Here is a 25,000-nt window from a genome sequence, read left to right as displayed (position 1 = left end):
CTCAAATCCTAACAAAATATGGCTAATGGCAAAGAATATAAAAGAATAATAAATGCATAAGTAGATCAATCAATATAGCTCATACAAAAATAAAACCACTGGCTCTAAAAGGGTGGTCTGTGAACCAAAAGATCAAAACTATTTTCATAATATTTGCCTTTTTCACTGTGCTGATATTTGCATGATGATGCAAAATCAATGGTAGAAAAACTATTTGGGGTTTTAGCATAAAATCAGGCATGCAATACGAAACTGTCCCAGGCCACCGCTTTCTTTATCACCACCCACTTGCAACTTCTTTTAAAAAAACCAATCCTTGATAAAGAGTAAAAATTATTAATTTTATCTCAGCCCTTGAGCACACTTGTTTTTAATATTTGGTAACAAAATGGGAAGTATACTTTAAGCATTTAGGCTGCACAGCTTAGTACAATGCTTATCTTATTTGAGTTGAGAGCTAAACTGATCATGGAACACCATTTTTACTTGAAAGATAGACTGATAAACTATAGTTATTCCAATTTAAATACCTGGCTGACATTTTCTCAAAAATGTGCAAGATTGTTACTTCAAGAAAAACAACTGAGAGTACTAATAAAATTCCAATTTTCAAGGAAAAATTAGAACTCTGGAAAACCTGTATTCTCTATCATAAGCTCAACAGCCTGTCAACACTTAAAAGATTTTCTTTTAATTTTTTGAACTGATTTTAAAGATAGAGGAAGAGAAAGAATGGGAGGGAGAAGGAGGGAAAGAAAGGGCAGGGGTGGAGAGGAGAGGGCATGCACACATCAATTTGCTGTTCTACTTATTTATGCATTCATTAGCTGATTCGTATTATGTTCCCTGCCAAGGGATCAAACCACAACGTTGGTGTATCAGGACAACACTCTAACCAACTGAGCTACCCGAACAGAGCCTAAAGATGTTTTTGATACAATCACTGTTGATTTAAAGAATGTGAACTTTCAATATATCATTTGGAAGATAAGTCAGTGAAGCAGTATATTTCAAATAACCAATAAATCATGTCACAAAACCAAGCATGGGTAAAGATTCTCTCAAAGTGCAAGACAGACCAATGGATTACAGTATGAAAAATTCAGATATGGTTTTAGGTTCCACATCAAAAATAATCTTTAAGAAAATATCACTTATCTAGTTTTGGTATATTGTCAAGTAAGAATATCCACTGTTACCTAAAAAAAAAAAAAAGGCTATATAAATTATCTTTTTTTTCCAACTACATACTGGAGTGATGCCAGATTTTCTTCAAACAACAACAAAAAAGGCAACAAATTAAATGCAGAAGAAAATATGAAAATCCAGCTGTCATTAAGACTGACATTAAAGAGATTTGTAAAAATGTAAAACAATGCTACTAAAAAAATTTCTCTAGCAATTCTGCTTCCAAAAGTTCTGAGATTTTACCCAACCCAACTAACATGAAGATAATACAAAGATAAACTTTCTCTGTAATAGGTCATATTTTTAAAGAAAGGGATATATGCTGTAACAAGTTTTCTTAGCAACATTGCTTCTCTAAATTTTTCTTGTTGATCTTTCTTATACATAAACCAATCTTTCCCATACAGTTACAATGTGTTTGATTTAGAGCTTAAGTGAATCTAAATCTAGAATGAAATGCTCAAAAGCTGAAGTGTTTTCAACTGAAATACTACCTTGTTGATGCTGTAACACTATTTGGTTCCAGGATGTTTTCAGTCATCCTTAATTGTACCACCTCTGCCATGTCATTTGATTTTTCTGCTCCCTCTTCTGGAAGTTCTTCTATATGCTCCAGCTTTTCATCTTCCTCCTCTTCCTCAGAAAGTTCATTAACCTGTATGAAAGGGAATTAAGAATTAAAATTTAATGAAACTGTTAATTAACATTAAGATATACCATTCTGAGAAAACATTAATCACAACTCATTTTTTACCTCATTTCTAGGACTAATTTCTATTATGGACTAAGTAATTGCACTCTTTTTCATAGTAGAATAAAATTGCAAACCAGATATACATGACCGTTTAAAGTAGGAAGTAATGATTACATTAGCGTATCACTAGAAATAGGTGTGAGAAAATGCACTTTTTGAAAAAACCTGCATATGGTACTTAATGTTAAGGAAGCTTCATTTCCTAACCAATCAGATTTGTAAATCTAATAGCTACAAAAACTTCTAATTGATCTCCCAATTTCTAGGTGCATTAAACAAGTGATTTTAATACAGAGTAACTATGTGGGGAAAATGGCACAGAAATTTTGCCTGAAGGTGTTAACTATGTTTTAGAAAACTTCAGCTAACTTCTAAATGTTCAGATTGAAATTCTTCATGAAGAGACTGGATCCTACAACACAGGGCACATACATGACCATTAAACCCAACTCAAGGTTATAGTTCTCTTTTTGATAGGGCCTATAAAGACGTCTTCCATTACCACCTACCAAATAAATAATCACTCTAATAAAAAGACACTGAATATTACAGAAGGAAAATCAATAAAACCTTCACAAATGAGAGTTTTAAAAATATCCCAAATAAAATACTAGCCATATGTGGTCTTGACATATTTTATAAATTAATACTAGTTGTGGGGTGGAGGGACCAAGCAAAAAGGAAAAAGGACTAATGGACATGATCAACACTGCAGTATAAGGGAGTTAAATGGTAATGGAAAAAATACAATAGATGAAAATTTAAAAACTTAATACTAGTTGTAATAAACATTGAATAGTAAAAGTATATACTTCCATCCCAGTTTAGCCAAATGCACTAGAAATACCTAGAATAAATTTACCAGTACAGATAACTGATGTTTTTCCTAATGGACAGTCAAATAGTTGCTAACTACTCTCAGAAAGTAAAACTCCAACCAGAAGAAAGAAGAGTACACTATGATATTTTACCACACTCCCATCAGTAAGTACAGACTGCCTACTTTCAAATATAACAGATTATATAGTTAAAAGCCAGGCTTTGTAGGGGGAAAGATCTATGTTCACATCCTTATGTGCTCTTAACTGTCTCTGGCAACTTACTTAACCTCCCATGGCCTATGTATAAAATGGAGATGCTATCTACCTACCTTAAGGTCTAGTTAAAAGGATTAAATGTATGTAAACCCTTCACCAGTATCTATACATAATAAGTGATAAGTAATACTTATCATTATAACTGTACTTATCTCTATATAGCATAGATTCTAGTTTCTACAAGTAACATCACTTTTTATAAAAAATGAAGATGAGTATCTGTCATCCAAACTATCTAAAGCAGGAGCTCTCAACCACTGGTGTACCAAGGTCACTAAAAATTCATTATTGACAATAGTTAATGACCTCTATTTGTGAACCATTTACTTTATACATGAAGCATATGAAGCAGATTCTTCTGAATTCATTGTGCTTGTAAATGCCATCCCTCATCTATCTCTTAATACATATGTAACTGTCTCTGGCAACTTACTTAACTTCCCAGGGCCTAAGTGGTTATTAACTGAGAACTAAGATTTATATACAAGGGTGAAAATTTCAAATAACAGATCAGTGTTTAAACTAGAGCAAATAAAAAATTATCCTCTTTTTCCATCTATGAATTTTATAAATCAGTGAAAAACAAGAGTGCACTTAATATCTACCTAAAAACCCAAATAAGAAAATAACTGGCAAGAAAATACTGTTTTTGCAAATACAAAATGGGAATTACCATGGCTAATCAATGAAGGTTTGGACACAACAGTAAAATATTTTGTAAAAATTTTAAAGATGGCTATATAAATTGAGAATACATGAATATTTATTCAGTCCACAAATTTTTGGTACAGAAGTACTGCCATTTTAACATATTACTATCAACAGCTCTTAAAACTATAAGAGCCTTATACTCAATTACACTGAATACACTGTGTTCAATTCAATAAACTTTATGTAAATTAATTGGCATTCTCCAGTGTTTTTACCAATAATCATACACTAAGATATAACATGAATCATGACAAATGGCGTTTTCTTTTCCCTCTCCCAACTCCCAAGCCTTCCAATGTAACTTCCTGCAGTAAGAATTGACTAAATTAGTTTGGGTAAAGGTAAACATTAAAAAACTTAAGATATTAATAAAAATGCCCTCTCTCTCACACCACATTTATCTTCAAAAGTTCTTCTGATTCTCTCCTTGTCAAGCTGACCTTCTTATCAACAGTCTATTCTGTTCATAAGTTATTCTGAACCTGCCCTATATATGCCGCTACCTCAACTCCACCTAAGGAAAACTCTCATCCATACTTACATCTGTTATTTCTTTGAATGCTGTAACTCCCCTCTCTAGAGCCTCGTGAAATGCCTGCTCTCCAGACTCCAGCTTGTGGAGAACGCTGCTACCGGCCTTCTCAAATATATAAAGAAACATGATTATCATCTACATGTTCAAACCACTCTACTGGATTCGCATTCATTTAAGAATCCCAAAGAACGTGTCCACTAACTCTGTGTCACTTCCCAAACACTTCCTATTCATCATCTCCAGTCCTCTCTTTCACACTATTGAACTTTACTAAAAATATCGACTATCAATAACTTAAAAAGGTTTCAGGAGCCAAAAAGTTGCATTAATAGGATGAAACTCCAAAAGAAGACAACGCTAGACAAACTTGCTTCTTTCAAATATCAAAACCAGGAGAAACACAGAAGCAATGCCAGGATGGGTCAGGTCTGCCCACATCTTTAAATATGTGGGTAAGAAATTAGCAGCATTTAGGTTAGGCCAACTTAAAAATACAACCAAATTGTGCTGAGTTTCTGGAAATATTACTTCCACTTAACACCTTACCAATGCAGCCTCACAAGTCAAACAGAGGTTATCATATCTGCTTTAGAGAAAACAAACTTTCAAAAATCAGTTCTTCTATTACTTGCAACCCACTTTTAAATCAGAAATATAATAAAAATAGCTAAGAAAATAGATTTGGGAATTAGCAATACAAGCCAAGAAAATTAAATACACAACACTGTCTCTCAGGACCCACGTGACTACCCTGTTTATTGAGCATAATTTGTTCAATATGCTAACACTTTCTTTCCCAACCATAGGCAAATCTGCAGAATTCAACATTCTCTCCTGGTGTTAATTAACCACCATTCTACTTAATATCAGGCATAACATATTTTAAGTCCATTTTTCTAGTGCTTAAAATTATTCAAAAATACTAACGCAATACATGTGAGACAGATGTATTTCAACATACATAAGGAAACTGCAGAATAGAAATACCATAATATAAAACATAATCAAGGGCATACCCTGCCGACTGTATAGGAATCAAGATAAAAATTAGATCACATTGGCATCATCAGTTTCTTATAAGTCAAATCAGCTTAGAAATGTAGAAAATGAATAAGACAAATATATATATATATAGTATATTATTTCATTTCGAGCAGCCATTAATTTTATTGAAAACATAAATTACTGACCTAAAACATAATTTAAAGGTGGCACACAAAACTGCCCAAAGATGGGTTTCTTATGGGCATCAAGACACTAAAGGTTTAAGACATCTTTTGAAGAGATGTGTCAGTTCTTTATTTTAACCAAGTTCTTAAGTCAGGAATTGTATATGATAGTTGGAAACCTTCAAATAATATACCAAAAGTTCCATGGATCGTTGATTCAGCCTACAAATTCAACCCACTTGATTTACTTCACAGATATGTATGCATGCATTCTAACTGGATCTTCAGTTTACACATTACAAGCTGCAATGTGACATTTTTCTCTTTTATTAAAGTTGCTGATACTTGAAAAAGAGAAAGGAGAAAGGGAGGAAATATCAAAGATAAAAATGCTTACATTAAGAAAAACCAAGGAAAGTATGAGCGCCAAATATTAAAAGAACTTACCCGCAAAGTTCACAGAAATATAAAAACTCTTTTAAACAAAAGCTGGGGTACCCAGAAAATAAAACTCCTAATTCACATAATCAGAGCCAAGACCTATATGAATTAATGAAAATCTGTATGATAAACTGCCTTTCAAGGATGCTGCTTTATAATCTAAGAACAAATAAAGCAATCCAAATGTCCATCAATAAATAGTGTGACCATATAATTTATCATCTAAATCTGGATATACCTGAGATTGAAAAGTGAGGGTACTAATAACTACACCAGAAAGCAGATATAAACCAAGACTATTCTGAGAAAATTAAGATATGCTATCATCTTTTCAGGTGAGCAATAGCACAATAAATCAAATATTTATGTTGCATCCATACAACAGGGAACTATACACATGTAAAAACAAAAGAATATGTTCTCTATATTCCAATAAGAAAATGTCTCCAAGGTACAATGTTAACTGATAAAAACAACAACAAGGTGTAGAACAGTGTGTATGGTATACTACTTTCCTGTTATAAAACTGTAAGGAAATACTTATTTACATTTGCAGAAAGAAACCCTGGAAAAACAACTTTTCTGAATGGAGGAAAGAAGTGAGTATGGGTAAGAACAAGATATTTTACTGTATATTTTACTTTATTTTTTTAACCAGGTGAATTATTTTAAAAAGTAGCAGCCCCAACCCACATCCAAAATATAAATAACTTCATAAGTTTGCTTGATGAATCATTTCACTGATGTGCAAAAGAAAAATTTCCACATGGAATTAAATAAAAAATTCTAAATCTAATTGTGGATTAATGTGGCTTTATAATAATTACAATTACTCAGTATCAATATTCTGATTTCATAAAGAAAGTAACTAAGGTACTTATACAGTCTCAACCAAGACATAGCAGTAACAACAAAATTTAATATAGCCTGCAAAATAGGTTTTAATATCAAGAGTCACAAGAATTTAAAAAATTACCTTTGACTTAACCTTACTCTCCTGATGCTTCCCATTAATGACAATAATCACAATGCTATATGGAGTTGCTGCTTTAATTGAAAAAAATAAAACAAAACCTTCATTTATTTAAGAGTTTGCATGAACTCTGTATTGAATCTTTCCCTCTACCTTCTACTTCTCCACCCTTTGCCTACATTCCTCTATGCTAGTTTATTTCTAGAGACCAAAAAAAACAAAAACAAAACACAAACTATTCTTACCAAATAAACAATGCTTAAGTTAACAGAAGAAAAAACACAAAGAAACCCACAAAATCTCTACTATATATTCTGATTTCAATGCCTTTCCCATATTATCCAAATTGAGTAGAAGTTGTTCAGAAAAAATATCATATTCATATACTACATGAATGCAGATGATCCCATATAATAACCAAAATAATTTCTTCCAATTTAGTACTTAAAAATTCCACCAAACTTGGTGCCAAGGCCTATTCTTTTTTTTTAATTCTCCCTCCAAGTAAAATATTTAAAATATTCTCACCTGTTCAGTAATTGAACTCAAATCATTAGATGAAAAATCTTCCTCTTCATTTTCAAAAAACTCATAGTAATTTTCCAGAAGTCCAGCCATTATCCTGCTCACTATTTCTTGCTCTTTCAGATCTTCTACATCTGTGTATATGCTAAGAATAAAAGTCAAGTTGAATTAAAAGTTCTTAAATCAATCACAGGTAAAGTTAGAAGACAATCAATGAGTCACTTTATGAATCTGAGCAATTTATGTCATCATTCTATGCCTCAGTTTTCCTACCTGTAAAGCCTGTTCCAAAAAGGCTAGGAGGACTACTAACCAGATCTACTATAAAAAATAGTGGTTCATCAAGCAACCTTGATCCTTGGGAAACAGCATAATAATTCTACTTCACGAATTCAGTTTTTATTTAATTAAACAAAAATTAATGAAGAAACTTACTGGAAGACATCTGGACCAAAGACAGCAGCCAAAGAGTTTGCAGACCAAATTTCTCCATGATGTGATGCTACATTGGCTAAAAATCTACACAGAAACTTTAACAAACTGTAATTAACAGGTGGAAGCTGTTGCAAGAGGAACCTCAACTTTCTTCCAAACTCATCTTCGTTATTATAATCTATAAAACATAATGACAGTTTTTTTTAATGAAGTAAAGCAAAGCTCAGATATTTTGCCAGGTTCACATGACTCCACCCACATCACCATTTTATTGTAACAATTCAAAACCTCCTCACTAACTCTACTAGAGGCCAAATGCCCTAGGGCTTTGCATTTCACTTATTAAGTGGAAGAGAAGAGGTGGCGAGAAAGAACTCAACCACTCAACTGCTGGAGGATGTTTTTTATCATCTCTTACTCATTGGCCCCAATTCTCTAATTTATTATTTTTTTAATTCTCATCATATTGTTTCTCACATGACTATATCTGTATTTCCAAATTAGTGTCAACGGAAGTCAAAATACACTGACCAATACCAGTCAACACCAAGTATTAGTGAGCAAAAAAAGAAGCAATTTAACCTGCTAATAATATTAGTGATACTTTTCCATATGAATGAGTGAGAAACCAAGGAACAGGGTAAGAGGAACTTTCTTCTCCCTTGACATCCCAAAATGAATTAACTTAAGCATTATCAGTAGAATTAAATAAAAAGAAATTCCATTCCTAATTTGTTTTTCTCCTCCAAGCTGTTGTTGGTTTCTGTTATACAAGTGAATTTTCAACTAGCAGAACCTAGGCCCTCTGTTTATTATATCAATGAGTTTCCATCAACAGAAAATAGGCCTGTGCCAACGCCAATGACCAGTGAGTACTCCACTTAACCCTTTGAGTGCCAACATTGCTGTAAGCGACAGTGACAAATTCTCCCGAAGTGCCAGCATCGCTTCCAGCGACTCTTTTTTCGATGGCTATAAATGTAAATAACAATAAAATAATTCATATTTTATGTTTTGTTCTCTTTTTTTGTACCTCTAGTTATATATTGATATAACTTTTTCTCAAGTTGATCCAAATTTCAAATTACACATGGCATTCAAAAAGGTTAAAAGAGACAATTTCTCACCCTGGCTGGTATGGCTCAGTGGACTGGGTGCCAGGCTTGCAAACCAGAGTCATGGGTTTGATTCCCAATCAGGACACATGCCTGGGCTGTGGGCCAGGTCCCAATTGGGGGTGTGCAAGAGGCAACCACACATTGATGTTTTTCTCCCTATCTTCCACCCTCCCTTCCCCTCTCAATAAAAATAAAGTCTTATAAAAAATAAAAACTCTTTAAAAAGGTACTTTCTCAGAGGTACTCTCAAAATGAAGCAATTTATTGCTTCAATAAATAGTGAAAATAAATCTAATTTTTAGAAATATTTTCCTTCAGGTCCTTAAAATTAATTCTTAAATTATTGGTTAAAAAATTCTTAATATAGGTTATGATCATGATATTGGCCATCTGTGAAAAATAACACACGTCTAAGAAGATTATCAGGAAAGGCTTATTAGTCACGAGTTTTACTTAAAATTTAAAATGCAGCCAGTAACAATTCTTCATTCAGGTACTCTGATTTTATAACTGGATGGAACAGTTCCTGTCTTAATGTTTTCTAAACCATCATGCCTTATTATAATTGGTGGAAATTTTTAACCTAAGCATTTAGCAGAAAAGCATTATTTAGAAAAATCACACAGATCAACTCAAAAAATCCATGCAAGCAATTAACATTATCAATATAACGACTATAGCAACACTGACAAATTCTACATAACACCCCCTGTAGTTTTGTAGCACTTATCACATCTAACACACCCATCTACATTTATTTGGTTTACCACCTATTTTGTTGTGTTTCCCCTTAAGCCCTTTAGAATTTTAGTTCAATGGGAGACATCTTTAACCAGTTTTGTTCACAGCTGCATTCCTAGAATCTATCAGTGTCTAGCACATAGCAGTTATTCAATACATATTAGTTGAATAAGCTAAGTACACAATCACCAAGAAAAGATGCTGGAACACTAAAACATTTTATTAAGATTGTAGGCAATACTGTTTTTACTTGAAATACAGTACATAGTCCATGTTGTTCTACTTTTGTCTGCACGTTTCTACTACACAAAACTATTTATACCTATCAGGCTGTTTCTCAAGTCTTCAAATAAGGCAGAGAAGTATTTCATACATACACAGACACACACACTCATAAATTATACATCTGCTTAAATTTCTTTCCTTTTGAGCCTACTTCCTAGTTAAATCATATCCTGGAAAAAATATATATGTACATATCAAAGAAGTTTCCCCCTGACTAGCAATACTTTCAAGCATTGGTCACAAAACTGGGAACTGTACTTCCTACCAAAACATCATGTATATAAGTAGTTGGACAAACCAAGGTCTAAAATCAGTGACTGACAGCATTTGACAATAAATGGAATAACTGTTATAACCTGGAGGAAAGGGGTGCTAGTGGCATCTAGTGAGTAGAAGCGAGGGATCTTGCTAAACATCCTACAATTCATAGGACAACACCCTGTAATAAGGAATTATCTAGCCCAGTGGTTCTCAACCTTCCTAATGCCGCGACCCTTTAATACAGTTCCTCATGTTGTGGTGATCCCCAACCATAACTAAAGCATAGTGATTAATCACAAAAACAATATGTAATTATATATGTGTTTTCTGATGGTCTTAGGCGACTCCTGTGAAAGGGTCATTCGACTCCCAAAGGGGTCGCGATCCACAGGTTGAGAACCACTGATCTAGCCCAAATACCAACAGTGCCAAGGTTGTAAAATCCTATATTTTTTAATTATTTTCTTATTTAGTGATTTTAGAAAGAGAGAGAGGGAACAAACATGGATTTGCTGTTCCACCCGTTCATGCAATTCATTGGCTGATTCTTGTATGTGCCCTAACTGGATATCGAACCTACAACCTTGGTATACTGGGACAACATTCTAACCAACTGAGCTAACTAGCAAGGGCACGAAATCCTGGTTTAGATGAAAGATCTAATCACACCAGAAATGCCACATTGCACTGTCCTGCTACCACAGAAAATAAAAACCACTTTTTAAAAACACTAACTTAAATGCAACTGCAACAATGCTCCCCCCATGATCTTAAAAGCAATAATCTCGTGTGTTTGTGAATGTCAGCTAAATATTAACATAATATTTACCTACAAAAATGGAAAGGGAAATCTTAGTCCAAAGCAAAGACCTTCTTAGACGAATAGTCAAAGGATGAATAAACAAAATAAAATACATTATATTACAACAGAAATGCCAATACCACTTCAAGTACTGCCACATCCATCTGCATAGCTATTAAAGAATGGGTGTGTATGTGGTTGCGAGTGCATGCATACACACACATATGCTAATGGTTATGGAATTGGGAAATGGAAGGGAATGATCGATTTTCCATATTGTAACACTGAAGGACTCATGGGCCATAAACATTTTTGCACACCTTAAATTCCTTTCCTTCAAAATTAATTAGTCAGCCCTGACCAGTGTGGCTCAGTTAGTTTGGCATCATCCCACAATTCAAGGGTCGCTGGCTTGATCCCCAGTCAGGGCACATGCCTAGGTTGCAGGTTCAGTCCCCGGTTGAGGCACATACAGAGGCAACCAAATGCTGTTTCTCTCTTGCAGTACGTTCCTCCCTCTCTTTCTCCCTCCCTTTCCCTTTCTAAAAATAAATAAATAAAATATTTTTAAAAATTACTTATATTTTATAATTCCATGAATGATAGATAACATAGTATATAATGCTGTTATACTTTTAAATGAATAAACAAAATGACAATCCTAGTGATATAGTTTCTGATAGTCTCAATGAGTCAATGACTTTATTACCAGTAAGTCTCATTACAATAATCCTTTTATAAATTTTCATTCAAGACTGAAAGATTATCTGATTCTTGAAACTTTAAAGACTTGTCTACAATTCAGCTAATACAGGGAACATAAAGCTCTATCACTATAAAACAAAACAAATGACTCTAGAGCCATAAAAAAAGCTCAGAAAATTCTAACACATCGGTTTCATTACATATCTAATGGATGCAAAATGCTCATTAGGCAACTTAATACAAACATCTGAGAAAAACCCTACAAGAAGACATGCAGTTCAGGGTCAATCCCCGGTCAGGGCACATACAAGAATAAACAAATAAAGGCATAAATAACTAAGACAACAAATCAGAGTTTAAATAAATAAATACACAGACAAATAAATAAAACCCCTACAAAAAAATGAAGAAACAAATTCAGCCCTGGCTGGTGTGGCTCAGTGGATTGAGCACCAGCCTACAAACCAAAAGGTCACTGGTTGATTCCCAGTTAAGGCACATGTGTGGGCTGCCAGCCAGATCCCTAGTTGGGGGCTTGCAAGAGCCAACCAACTGATGTTCCTCTCACACATTGATGTTTCTCTCTTTAAAAATAAAAAAATAACATATTTTTAAAAAACCAAACAAACATAAGTGAAAAACACCTTATTTAAAATTTAAAAAAGAAATTTAGAAATTAAAACCAAAAAATGTGATATTTGGGGGGAAAGAAGTTAAAAGTAAGCTCCATCATCTAGCTGTACAGAAGAAAACATATATAAGAGGGTCATAAAATTTCACTGTAATGACCTTTATACATAAATCAGAGGAATTCACTAATTTAGGCTCACAAGTGCTTAAAATTTAAGAAATAAAATGGAGAATACTCCCAAAAGGAAATCCTCCTTTTCTGACTACATAATGCCTAAGGATACGCATAAACTTATTATAAAATGTCCTGCATTTAGGAAGTATTTATATATTACCATTTTTAATCTTCACCCAAGGACATATTTTTTCATTGGTTTTTTAAGAGGGAGGGGACAGGGAAGAGGAAGAAGGAAGAAACATCAATGTGAAGATGTGAGAGAGAAACATCGAACAGCTGCCTTCTCATAGGCGCTCTGACTGGGGATTGAACCCTCTGCCACATACATCACCTTCTTTTTCTACCTTCCTACTCCTTGTTCTTATCGCTTGCCTTTTCTCCTTCTAACCCTGTATCTTTGACCAATTATAAAAAGTAAAAAGTACCAGAGCAATCTAGTAATTTGCCATTCCTTGACTAGACCATAGAGCCCCAAAGAGCTTATCTTTCCAAAAGGGAACATAAGAAATAAATATCAAAACTATTATACTATAATTACCGTTTACACATCAAGATTTCTAAAAGGTAAGGACTTTGAAATCAATGTTAAATGATTGATTGATAAGAATTAAATTTTGTTACCTTGAGAAAGCTGCATCAAGTGAATATGCAAACTGCCAGGGATAACAGGTTCTGGAAGTTCCTGAAGGAAAAACCTAAGAAGACTAATAGCTGAGGGCACATCTGCTTCCTTAACCAAATCCACTTCTTCTCCACTGTCGTATCTCTGCCGAAGCCACTCCACTGTCTCAGCATTTCCATTGACTTGGAAAAGTCCTTGTTGCTCCAGACCTCCTACATTAGTTCAAGACAAAATTAAATAAGCTTCAACTTCAATTACTTGGTCATATATTCATTCTCCAATCAACTTAAAATACTCATAATTTTGGAAAGCCATTCTTAGCTCCCCTGACTGGGCTAAACACCTTCCAATTATATACATCTAGAAACATATTAACTCTGTCCTGAGGGATATTCTATCTTCCCACCCCCTATTATCCAATAAAATAATCCTATTACCCCCCATTAAAAATGCTCTATGCTGGGCATTTCTGAGCATAAAACACACTAAAACATAAAAAAGAATTTCTATTGTTTTCCTCACTATATTTTGGACTTTCCATGCTCAAAAAAAAAAAAAAATCCAACATCAGAAAGGATAAGTTGTGTTTATTAAAACAAAGGCTAGCCCTCAAAGTAAGGAAATGTATACCATGTTCCTCAATATAGTCCACAACGTGGCGGACTATGAACGGAACCTCATTGTCTGGATGTCCTCCCTGCTGCAGCTCATCAAGTGGAATTCCAAATATTTTGTTAGCAAGAACGGAGTTGCAGTTACTCAAGGAAGGGGAGGAGCTCTTCCTCATATCTTTTTTGCAGCCAGAAATCAAAGCTGTCTTTTCTGCCAAATGAAAAACAACAACAACAAAGAAGACTATAATGATTTTCCAGTGGCAATATGACTAAATACAGTAAAGAAAAAGGCTTTAAACCTCAGTGTGTTCTCATCTATTAAACATGTTCCAGTTATCAGGCCCATAGTGTGTTCTACAAATGAAGCTCAATACAGTCATCTAAGCATTTTCTACTGTGTAGGGTTAGTTCTGAATACTCCATTTAGCACTTGCATATTTATCAAACAACGGCAAAATTGATCATTACACTTAGTAAAGGACGTTAATATCCCAAAGACAAATGAAGGGGCAAATCTGGTTCCAAGAACACTTTTACTGACCAAACTTATTAATGACACAGGTAAAAAGACAAACTCAATCATTTCTGGACTCTGTGATATGAAGCTCATCTAATCCCTCCATTCATAAGCACCCAAGTAAGAAAGAATCACTTTTACAAAGTGACAGGCTAAAAATCACTTTTTATAAACAACGGGCTAATAAGAACAAGATTAAACAGTTCTTATCTCTACATGACAGAGGAATCATAATATGTCTTTATAAACAAAGGGAACTTTTCAGTTCTAAACATCAACTTTCAATGAGAATGTTCTTTTATCAATCCTATTTCATAATTTTTCAAAATAAAAATCTGCACAGCCAGTCTAGTTCAGAAGAACTAAGTCATTTGTCTTAACTTTGTAGGAACTGTGATCAATAAAAGAGAAGGAGAAAACAATGTTTCCAATATCTGAAGCATCAAAAAAACAATCCCCCAAAAAATTCACTTTCTAAAATAAACACATTATGTAGAAAAGGATTGTTTTTAAAAGAAAGAAAACCTTTTCCAAAAGTTGATAATGAACAAAATGACACAAACTGGGCTTTTTTCATCAACCTAGAGAAACAACTCCTTTTACACTACAAGAGAAAGATTAAAAAATTAATCTGCTTAATATTCTGAAGTTTTTATAAAAATAAGGTCCAGATGTAGAATAGATGTATCCACTCTAACTTAAGGACAGCAAATGCCATAAATTTAAACAGTTTTAAACAAGCAAGATCCCTTCTTCAACACATCTGGTGCCAGCTAATGACTACAAAACCTAAAATTAATAACCAGTACAGGAGGTAAACTGCAAAATCTCTGTGGACTCATACAGCATGAGATAATTACCATTTTGAAATTTTACCTTTGAGTACTTAAACACCTAAGTTTAAAAAACAGATTCTGCACCAGCTACCCTCACTGAGCAAGCATTCGTATGTCATTTATGGCTGTTTGAGATTATGGCAGAAGATCAGCCTGTAGTTCCTCATTGAAGAAACGCAGAACTCGATCAGTACTTCAGCAGTTAATCTAGAAGAAAAAATAAAACAATTCTTTTAATTTCCCACAACATCTTTAACTGTGAGAAGAGACTAGAATAAGCAGTGAGGTTCACTTAGGAAGGTGCCTACGGTGAAAGGCACTCTTCTGCCTAAAAAATGTCTGTGACCTACTTAAGAGCAAAATCTCGCACAAAGTATAAAACTATGATGGTTAACCAGGGTAAGAATCTTTCTGCTAAAAATAAATAACGGAATTGTACAGGAGAATCTTTGACAGTACATATGTTCAGGGATTATATTATTCAAATAATCTGTTTTCCTCAATGGACCCATCATTTGCAAATATATACACCCCACCCAGTTCCATTCCATCCTCAGAACAAAAAAACATGGAAACATTTTCAGATCAAAGAATGGAAGATATAATTTTAAGCCTGGAACTTCACTTATGTACTTTATTTTTTTTTTTTTTTTTTTTTGTATACAAGAAGTATTTTAACAAGAACTAATCTGAGCTTTCTGATTTTGAAAGGCAATAGCACATGTTGGAAAAGAACAGTTAACAGAATCAGAAGGGCGTGCACTCAAATATCAACTCCACCATGTAGACTGAACTTGAACAACTTCCATGTCCCTAAGCCTGGGTTTCCTTATGTAAAAGAAACACCTAGGTGCCTATTAAATTTAACTGAGATAATACATGCATGTAATACACAGAGAATCAGTTTCCATTCTCTTCTTTGCATCATGTTAAAAGAGCAGCAAACAGGCTGGAGAGAGAGGGGAAGAAGGGGAAAAGCCTCTGGCAATATGTTTAATCATCTGTGAATTGTTGTCATCTATTTGAAAAATCTTTTAATAAGCTCAGTAAACTGCATTGCAGTATTCTGCTTAAGAGAGTTCAGGGTTCAGGTAAGCAGAAAAGCAGAAGAGTATTATCATTCAATGCAGTTTTTTTTAAGTCTATTAGTACATATACCTTTTAGAAGGAACATTAAAAACTGAGAAGGAAAACCACATTCCCACAACAAATCCTTAGTAGATGATTATTTCTAAAACATCCTGAAATACCTGCTAAAACATGTAGTCTATTAATCCAAAAAACAACTTCAAAGTTACAATCATTCCTCTCCTAGTATCCATGGGGGATTAGTTATAGGACCCTCCTCAGAAACCAAATCTGAAGGTTTTCAAGTCCCTTGTATGAAACAGTACAGTATTTGCATATAACCTACGCACATCCTCCCTATACTTTAAATCACTTCTAGATTATTTATAATACCTAATGCAATGTAAATGCTATGTATATAGTTATTACATTATATTGTTTAGGTAATAATGACAAGGAAAAAAGTCTGTACATATTCAATACCAACCATCATAGGCCTAACTACATAACACACGTCAGCAACAACAAGCTTTTTTCCCCCAAATAGCTTCCATCCGCTCCTGGGTTGAACCCATGGATGAGGGACTCACAGATATGGAAGATCCTTTAGAGAGGTTAGCTTCAGGGACAAGATGTTTAAAAAACTTAACATTAAAATTCAAGTTGATACCTCATGACATATTTGTGCTTGATGTATAATAAATACTCATTGGAAAAGTCTGTCAGAGGCAAGTTCTATATACATCACTAAAATGGCTACTAGTCTAGAGTCTTGCTAGTGAGACCAAGAACCAATTATCTCATCCCGTGTTCTCTACTACTCCCAGCCTCTAACTAGACAATCTGAAAAGCATCTTTCCCAAGGCAATGCTAGGTAGAAATCTATAAATTCATCAGTACAAATTCATCCTTACTACTAGAAAAACAAAGGCATAAACTTTTCAGCTGTTGAGTTTTTCTCCTGAAGAGCATTGACAACAATCATGAAAGCAACAGCAGCTAATATTAAATGAGCAGTTACTATGTGCCAGGCAGTTCATGCACTTTACCTGCATTGATAAGGTATTATTATTTTTTAAATCCTCACCCACGGATATGTTTATTGACTTTATAGTGAGAAACACTGATCAGCACCCCAACCCGGAATCAAACCCGCAACCTTTCGGTGTACGGGACTGTACTCCAACCAACTGAGCTACCCAGCAGGGCTAAGGTATTATTTGAACCCTTATTGTAGTGAGACATTGCATAGAGGTTTACCAATTTACCCAAAGTAATCCCAACTGTTAGAGTCAGTTAGAAGTTGAACCGAGAGAGTTTGAACTGGATTTAAATTCTGACTCTTAAAGACCTTGCTCTTAATCAGTGGTTCTCAACCTTCCTAATGCCGCGACCCTTTAATACAGTTCCTCATGTTGCAGTGACCTCCAACCGTAACTAAAGCATAGTGATTAATCACAAAAACAATATGTAATTATATATGTGTTTTCCGATGGTCTTAGGCAACCCCTGTGAAAGGGTCGTTCGACCTCTAAAGGGGCCGCAACCCACAGATTGGGAACCACTGCTCTTAATCATTACACTATTGCTCTAAGTAAATGTTCACAATTTTTAAATTATCATAGAATCTCACATTTTATCACTCAAACTAATCACAAAATCTTACACATATTTTAGGAGGTCATTTATTCCCAGCATGCCGAAAGGTACTTAATAAGGGCAGTCCTATGCTCCAAGCCCTACTAGCCCACAATTATTCACTTGAGACCTCTACATAAGAGCATACTGCTGAGGGCACCCAGACTGGAGCAGCCCAAAATACTACTTCTGCAGACTGCAAAATAGTTTTTGACATTACTTAGTCCTGCTTCCCATCACTTTTCAGAGCTCAAATCATGTAAATATATGTAGTGAGTTGAATAACGTCCCCCAAAATCTTATATGACCTTATTTGGAAATAAAATCTTTGCATATGCAATTAGTTAAGTATCTCAAAATGAAATCATCCCAGATTTATAGGGTGAGTCTAAATCCAATGACTGGTGTCCTTATAAAAGTTTAATCCTACTTATGCAAGTATGAAGAAAGGTGACACTTGAAATGCTTGTCTCCTTATAAGACAGGACACACAGCACGAGTAGGAAGGCCATATGAAGATGGAGGATGAAAAGAGAGTTATGCTGCCACGAGAAACATCAAGAGCCACAGGAAGCTGAAAGAGGGAAGAAAGGATTCTCACCAAGAACCTGCAGAAGGACAGGGCCCTGCCCACACCTTGACTTTAGACTTCTGGCCTCTTGATCTGTGAGAGACAAATTTCTATTGTTTCAGAATCACCACATTTGTAGTAATTTGTCATGATATAGCCCCAAAAAACTAATAAAACATCTAAACTACAATATCTAATTCCCAAAAAAAGGAGGGGGAAAAAAAAAAAAAGCATCTGGCTGATACCACAGAAAAATATCCTAAAGGAATCTGATGAAGTGTCTTGATAGGATCAATAAAATACAAAAAAGCAATTTAAAGTTTTGACAAAGACAGCAGTGTGTAGACTTTCAAAATAACCAAGAACTTTCAAAAGCATGGTTTTATTATGAATCAAAACGAGAAAAAAAAAAAAAGCCACCAAGAAAATCATTTTAAACACAAGTGACAATTGCCTAGCATGGTGGTATTGACAATGAATAAAAAATCTTGAATTTTACATCATGTACTTTACTATGAAACAAGAATGATAAAAGTAATGCAATTAAATACCAATTATTGATAAAGTCAGCTGATGCATATTCAGGAAAGTGTACCTTCAAATTATATCTATCAATCTGAACTCTGTCAAGGCTCAGGGTACTTCTGCACTCCACTCAATTCCATTTAGTATCACAGCAATACCTTTCTTAATAGCATATAATCTGGTAAACTTCCAGCCAAGATGGAGGCCTAGACAGACATGGTGTGTCTCCCTCCACAACTAAGAAGGAATACAACTACCTCAAAACTGGAGACAACCAGAAGTTCCAGAAAATCCAGCTGCATGGAATTCCAACAAACAAAAATATAAAGAAGAAATACTCATCCAGAGAAGTAGGAGCGGCAGAGCTGAGGCAGAGAGGACACAGTGTGGAGGCAGCAGCAATAACGGCAGTGGCCAGCCCACAAAAAGCGGTCACACATTTAAAAAAGTAGGGAGGGACATCTGGGAAGGCTCCCAGCACCAGACCAGACCCCAAAGCTCATGGTTCCAGCGCTACGGAAAGTAAAGCCTCATTGCTTCTGACTGTGAAAACCAGTGGGGGTTGGGGCAGAGGAAAAAACTACCCGTCTCTCAGCAGAGTCCATTTGTTTAGAGGCCCCATGGCTCTAGAATGTCCACAGACCCACCCACTCTGCAAACCTCAGCCAGAGCAACAGCTAGAGAGGCGCCTGTCCATACAGGAAGCAGGAGAAGTGCCTGGAAAAGGGGAGAGTGTTGAGCAAGCAGCATTGTTCCCTCTCACCCCACTCCCACAGACAGCACCACAACATGGTGAAACAGGTCCCCGATACTGACAAATAACTAAGGCTCCACCCCTACAATGTAACTGGTGCAACAGCTCTACCTAAGACACAAAGTCAAACACAGGAAACTGTCAAGATCAGGAGACACAGAAGTATGGCCCAAAAGAGGGAACAGATCAAGGTTCCAGTGGGAGAACTAAGTGACGAGGAGATAGCCAACCTAACAGATGAAGAGTTCAAAACACTGGTGATAAAGATGCTCAGACCTGACAGATGTGCTTAAGTATGGCAAACACATAAGGGAAGAAGCGAAGGCTATGCTACGTGAAACTAAGGAAAATCTACACAAAACCAATGATGAACGGAAGGAAACTGGGGTTCAAATCAATGATTTGGAACATGAGGAAGAAAAAAACAGACTGAGGAAATAAGATTTTTAAAAAATGAGGAGAGGCTTAGAAACCTCTGGGACAACTTTAAACATCCGAATCATAGGGGTGCCAGAAGGTGAAGAGGAAAAGAAAGAAACTGGAAACTTATGTAAAAACATAATGAAGGAAAACTTCCCAAATTTGGCAAAGGAAACAGACATACAAGTCCAGGAAGCACAGAGAGTCCCAAACAAGCTAGACCCAAAGAGGACCACACCAAGACACATCATGATTAAAATACCAAAGGTTCAAGATAAAGAGAGAATCTTAAAAGCAGCAAGAGAAGAGAGTTACCTACAAAGGGGTGCCTATAAGACTATCAGCTGATTTCTCAAAAAATCTTTGCAGGCAAGAACGAACTGCAAGAAGTATTCAAAGTGATGAAAAGTAAGGACCTAAAACCAAGATTCCTCTGTCCAGCAAAGCTATCATTTAGAATGGAAGGGCAAATAAAGTGCTTCCCAGAGAAGGTAAATCTAAAGGAGTTCATCGTCTCCAAGCCCTTATTATTATATGAAATGTTAAAGGAACTTATTTAAGAAAAGGAAGATCAAAACTATGAAAAGTAAAATGACAACAAACTCACAGCTATCAACAACAAAACCTAAAAAAAATAAAAACAAAAACAAACTAAGCAAACCACCAGAACAGGTATGGGGACCATTTGGAGGGATATCAGCTGGGAGGAGGAAGGGGGAGAAATGGTTCAGGGATCAAGAAGCATAACTGGTAGGAACAAAATAGGAGGAATTAAGAATTATATAGGAAAGGGTGAAGCCAAAGAACTTATATGCACAAACCATGGACATGAACTAAAAGGGGATGGGATTGCTGGAGGGAAGGGGGGTATTGGGCAGAGGAGCGCAAAGGGAAAAGAAATTGGAACAACTGTAATATTATAATCAATAAAATATACTAAAAAAATAGCATAGAATCTAAGTTTCAAATACCTAATAAAATTAGTGAGAGGCTTTTCAAAATGGGTAGAACACCAACATCAATACTATGGATAAAAAGGAGACAGCATTAACTAAGCTCTTACAATATGCCGAGGACTATTTTAAGTACTTTAAATGTATTAAATCATTTAATCCTTACAACAATCCTATGGAAGTAGATATCTCATTATATCCATTTCACTAATGACAAAACTAAAAAGCATCAGAACTTTATGGGGTGATAGAAATGTTCTATGTCACAATTGTGGTAGTGGTGGTTATACTGCTTAATATACTTGTCAAAGCTTATAGAATTGAACAATTTAAATTGGTGAATGCTATTTTATATAAATACTTCCATAAAGCTGAAAAAAAATAAAGTGAATCGCAAAAATAAAGCACTGCATCACTTGAATATATTATTTAGTATCAAAGCATTTTTATTATAGAATACAATACTCTTCCATCCACAAAAAAATAAAAGATTTCTTTTAATCATATTTCAAGAACCAATCTTCTTTGGCCCTTCTGTGCTATCTAACATATCCAGAAATTACTACATAATTTTCTCTAAAGCAGAACTAAGAAAAACAGATTAAAGCTGCACTGAAGACACAGATTTTAGATATCAGTTTAGTCTTTTCAAAGCAAATAATATCAGAAAACACTAACAGTAATAGATCAGATCTGCAATATACTAATAAAAGTTGTATCATTTTACACATAAGACAACCTATGGTAAGAGCAGTAGCTGCCAAGATAAATTATCATTTTCATGTAAAAGGTTCTACCTTCAAACTCAATAGAAATAAACAAGAAAAGTCGCCTAACATGCTTTTGACACAATAGGATACAATTTACAGAGAGAAGTTTAAAAGAGATATCTCAAAATTGCTAGAGCCCCCCACCCCCAAAAACAACCCCTATCACTAGGATACGAAGAGAGAAAAGCCAAGAGGGAGCTAGGTCTCAATAAAGATTATAAACTGTGGGAACAGATTTAAATTTGTAGACAACTGCTGTGTCTAACTCTTAAATCAGTGAACCAAAGCTTAAGGAATATAAATTTACCTCTGCTCCATACATTGAGCTTTTCATTAGTGAGCTCTGAACAATTCACTGAAGCAAAGGGAAAGACACCTCTTTCATTCTAACTGAACAAGGTTAGTACTACAAAAGTTGCCAATATGCTAACAAATTGGTGGTTCCTTCCTGGCCTGAGGAACTGACAAGACATTAATTTGTCTGAGATCCTTAACAGTAGACGGTAGAAGCAAACAGAAAGGCTGAACATATGTCTCAGACGGCACATAACCTTATCTGTCAAGTGTTCATAGATGCTATCTGATCAGGAAAACACAGTCATTTAAATCTATTATTAGACTTTGCCCTTAAGTAATTTATCAAAGCATAACTAAGAATTCATTAGTGGAAAGTTTTTAAATTAAAGAGAGCTCTAAAACTCAAAAGTTTAGGAACTTGTTTGCCTTTAACAAAATGTATAAAGGGCTTCTTGCAACAATTATTATCCTTAGGCTTGAGGATTTGTTCATCTGTGTGCACTTTAACATACTATTTGAGGGAACAATCCTCCTCCGTGGTGATTCTACAAAGCTACAATGAACAATGGAATTGGGCATATTTTGTAGGACTACACTTGCCAAACTGTGGTACTAGATACATATTTTTCAGACTGCAACTCCCTAAATGTAAAACAATTCACCTCAAGACAGCTCATTACTCCTCTCTTATTCAAAGTATTTAGGCAAAAACTGGTTGCACCTAGAAATCGTCGGCAGCCGTCCGTCTCGAGAGACGATGGTGTAGCTTCCCAAGAGTCTATCTGCACCGCCGAGAATGGCTGTGCAGTCCGACTCGGGAGTGACATCGTATCTGTCTCCTCCCGTGTTGAATCGACATCTTGCGATGACGCTGAAGCTACAGAGCCTGGGCAGGGTGATATGGAGGGTCTGCTGTTGCCCATGCAGCAGACCCCCCCTCTCTTCGCAGCTGAAGGGTCCAAGGGAAAGACGGAGTCGATACAGCTTGGGTTCAGGTGCGCCGCAGGAGTTGCCGGTGTTGACTACAACGTCAAACCGCCTTAGGGACTCCGGCTCTGGATTTTCTGTCGGGGTTTACTCCCTTAGCCTTTCCCCTGAAGAGGTATGCCGCAAGGCAGCGGAGGTTTTTTGGAGTCAGAGTTTTCCTTCTCTGATGTACCCTGACTGGAAGATCGAACCAGCGACACTTAGCTCGCAGGCCGACGCTCAATCCACTGAGCTAAACCAGCCAGGGCTTGCACCTAGAAATAATCTATTGGTAAATAGGCTGCCTAATTTTAACAAACTCTCAAAAGGGTTATGGCCACAGTCATTATTTTATAGCCTCCGCCTATGATTTCAAGCTACTGAAATCAAGACAAAAGTGATAAAGCCAGAGAGAGACAAAATCCCCTAAGACTAAGTCCCTTCATTTATTCTCAACAATCTCCTCAATACTAAAATCTAACCTGAATTCTCCTGCACAAAATTCCTAAATTTTTTCTACTGCCTAGCACTCTGGACTCCAAATTTTTTGATCAGGAAAAAAACTACAAGTACAACCCTCATATATGTACGTGTATTTCTAAAGTAGATTAGTGAACAATATACTAACATTATACATATCATAAACACACACGAAAAATATTTTAAGATTAAAAATAAATAGAAAATTTAACACTACATACTCTCCCCCCCCCCCCATAGGTCATCTGCTCATCCAAAGTGCCAGCACATCACTTTTGAGATCAGTGCACTGGTTCTCCAAATTCATCTGGGGATAGGGAGGGGGTTATTCAAAGTAGGTTTACAGCTGCGAGTATGCAAAATGCATAGCTTATCCTTGTATAATTATTTATTAATTACTGTATTATTTTTCACAGAAACAACTGTAAACCTACTTTTGCCCCACCCTGTATAGAATGCAAAGCCACAACCCCAATCCAGCATCCATGACAGCCTCTTCAGGCAATTATAAATGCCAATGGGGTTTGGGGCAGAGGAAGAAATTGCCAGTCTCTCAGCAGTTTAAGAACCTCTGAGCCCTGGCTGCTGTGGCTCAGTGGATTGAGCATCGTCCTGTGAGCCAAGTGTTGCTGGTTCGATTCCCAGTCAGGGCACATTACTAGGTTGCACATCAGGTCCCCAGTTAGGAGTGTGAGTGAGAGGCAACCACACAGTGTTGTTTCTCTCCCTCTCTTTCTCCTTTCCCCTCTCTCTAAAAATAAATAAACAAATAAATAAATTATTTTTTTAATAAAAAGAACCTCTGGCATACAGGATAAACTGTAAACTCCAGTGAGTGGTCTGCAAGTACTTCACCTACCAGTAAACTCTCCTTTCCTGCCACTCCTCCACCTCTACTCTTCAGAAATAAATACCTAGCTACTTGAAGTTCACAGTCCACACATCCAGGTTTTGCACATACTGTTTTCTGTACTTAGAGCCCTAACTCAACACCATGACCAGCCCAATCTTGTTCATCAAACTTAAAATGATCTTCAGGTCTCAACTCCAACTTCCTGTCAAACCTTCCCTGACTTCCTGAGGCAGTTCTCCTTTGTTCCTAATGTACCTCTCACCTTTTTATCAATTACCTCATACAATTGAAAGTATGTCCATCTCTCAATAGAGATTCTTGAAGACAGTAACCATGTCATTTCATATCTGTATCACCAAATGCTTCACACAATGCCTGACACATAATTTAGTTTTTTAAGTATACATTGAATAAAGACATATGTGAGAAGCCAATAATGTTGGCTATTCAAAGTTAAGAAGATTAACAAGATAGGGCACCTCCCTCAGTGATTAAAAGCTGCCATACCTACTTCCAGCAATAGCCAAAGTAAATCAAGAAGAAAAAGCAACTATCATTAATGGAGTAT

The 25,000-nt window shown here is 35.6% G+C and overlaps 1 protein-coding gene across 4 annotated transcripts in view; it reads right to left on the bottom strand.

Moving 5' to 3' along the window:
- Positions 1–25,000, bottom strand: part of FAM13B (family with sequence similarity 13 member B) — a 67,849-nt gene that overhangs the window by 36,097 nt on the left and 6,752 nt on the right. For 3 of the 4 annotated variants that reach the window (XM_090288273.1, XM_090288275.1, XM_090288274.1), the window contains exons 2-7: positions 15,178–15,344; positions 13,801–13,992; positions 13,170–13,382; positions 7,829–8,006; positions 7,397–7,538; positions 1,683–1,843 (exon numbers count right to left, since the gene is read on the bottom strand). In XM_090288273.1, coding sequence (XP_090144399.1) covers positions 1,683–1,843; positions 7,397–7,538; positions 7,829–8,006; positions 13,170–13,382; positions 13,801–13,957 — 851 coding nt within the window. In that variant the 5' untranslated portion in view covers positions 13,958–13,992; positions 15,178–15,344. Of the gene's footprint in view, positions 1–1,682; positions 1,844–4,291; positions 4,383–7,396; positions 7,539–7,828; positions 8,007–13,169; positions 13,383–13,800; positions 13,993–15,177; positions 15,345–25,000 lie in introns of those variants that run through there. The other variant, XM_090288276.1, reaches the window with a different exon arrangement.

The sequence above is a fragment of the Furipterus horrens genome, unplaced genomic scaffold, assembly GCF_987537825.1.
Source record: "Furipterus horrens unplaced genomic scaffold, mFurHor1.1.pri manual_scaffold_10, whole genome shotgun sequence".
Taxonomy (NCBI): domain Eukaryota; kingdom Metazoa; phylum Chordata; class Mammalia; order Chiroptera; family Furipteridae; genus Furipterus; species Furipterus horrens.
This window is presented reverse-complemented; position numbering and strand designations above follow the sequence as displayed.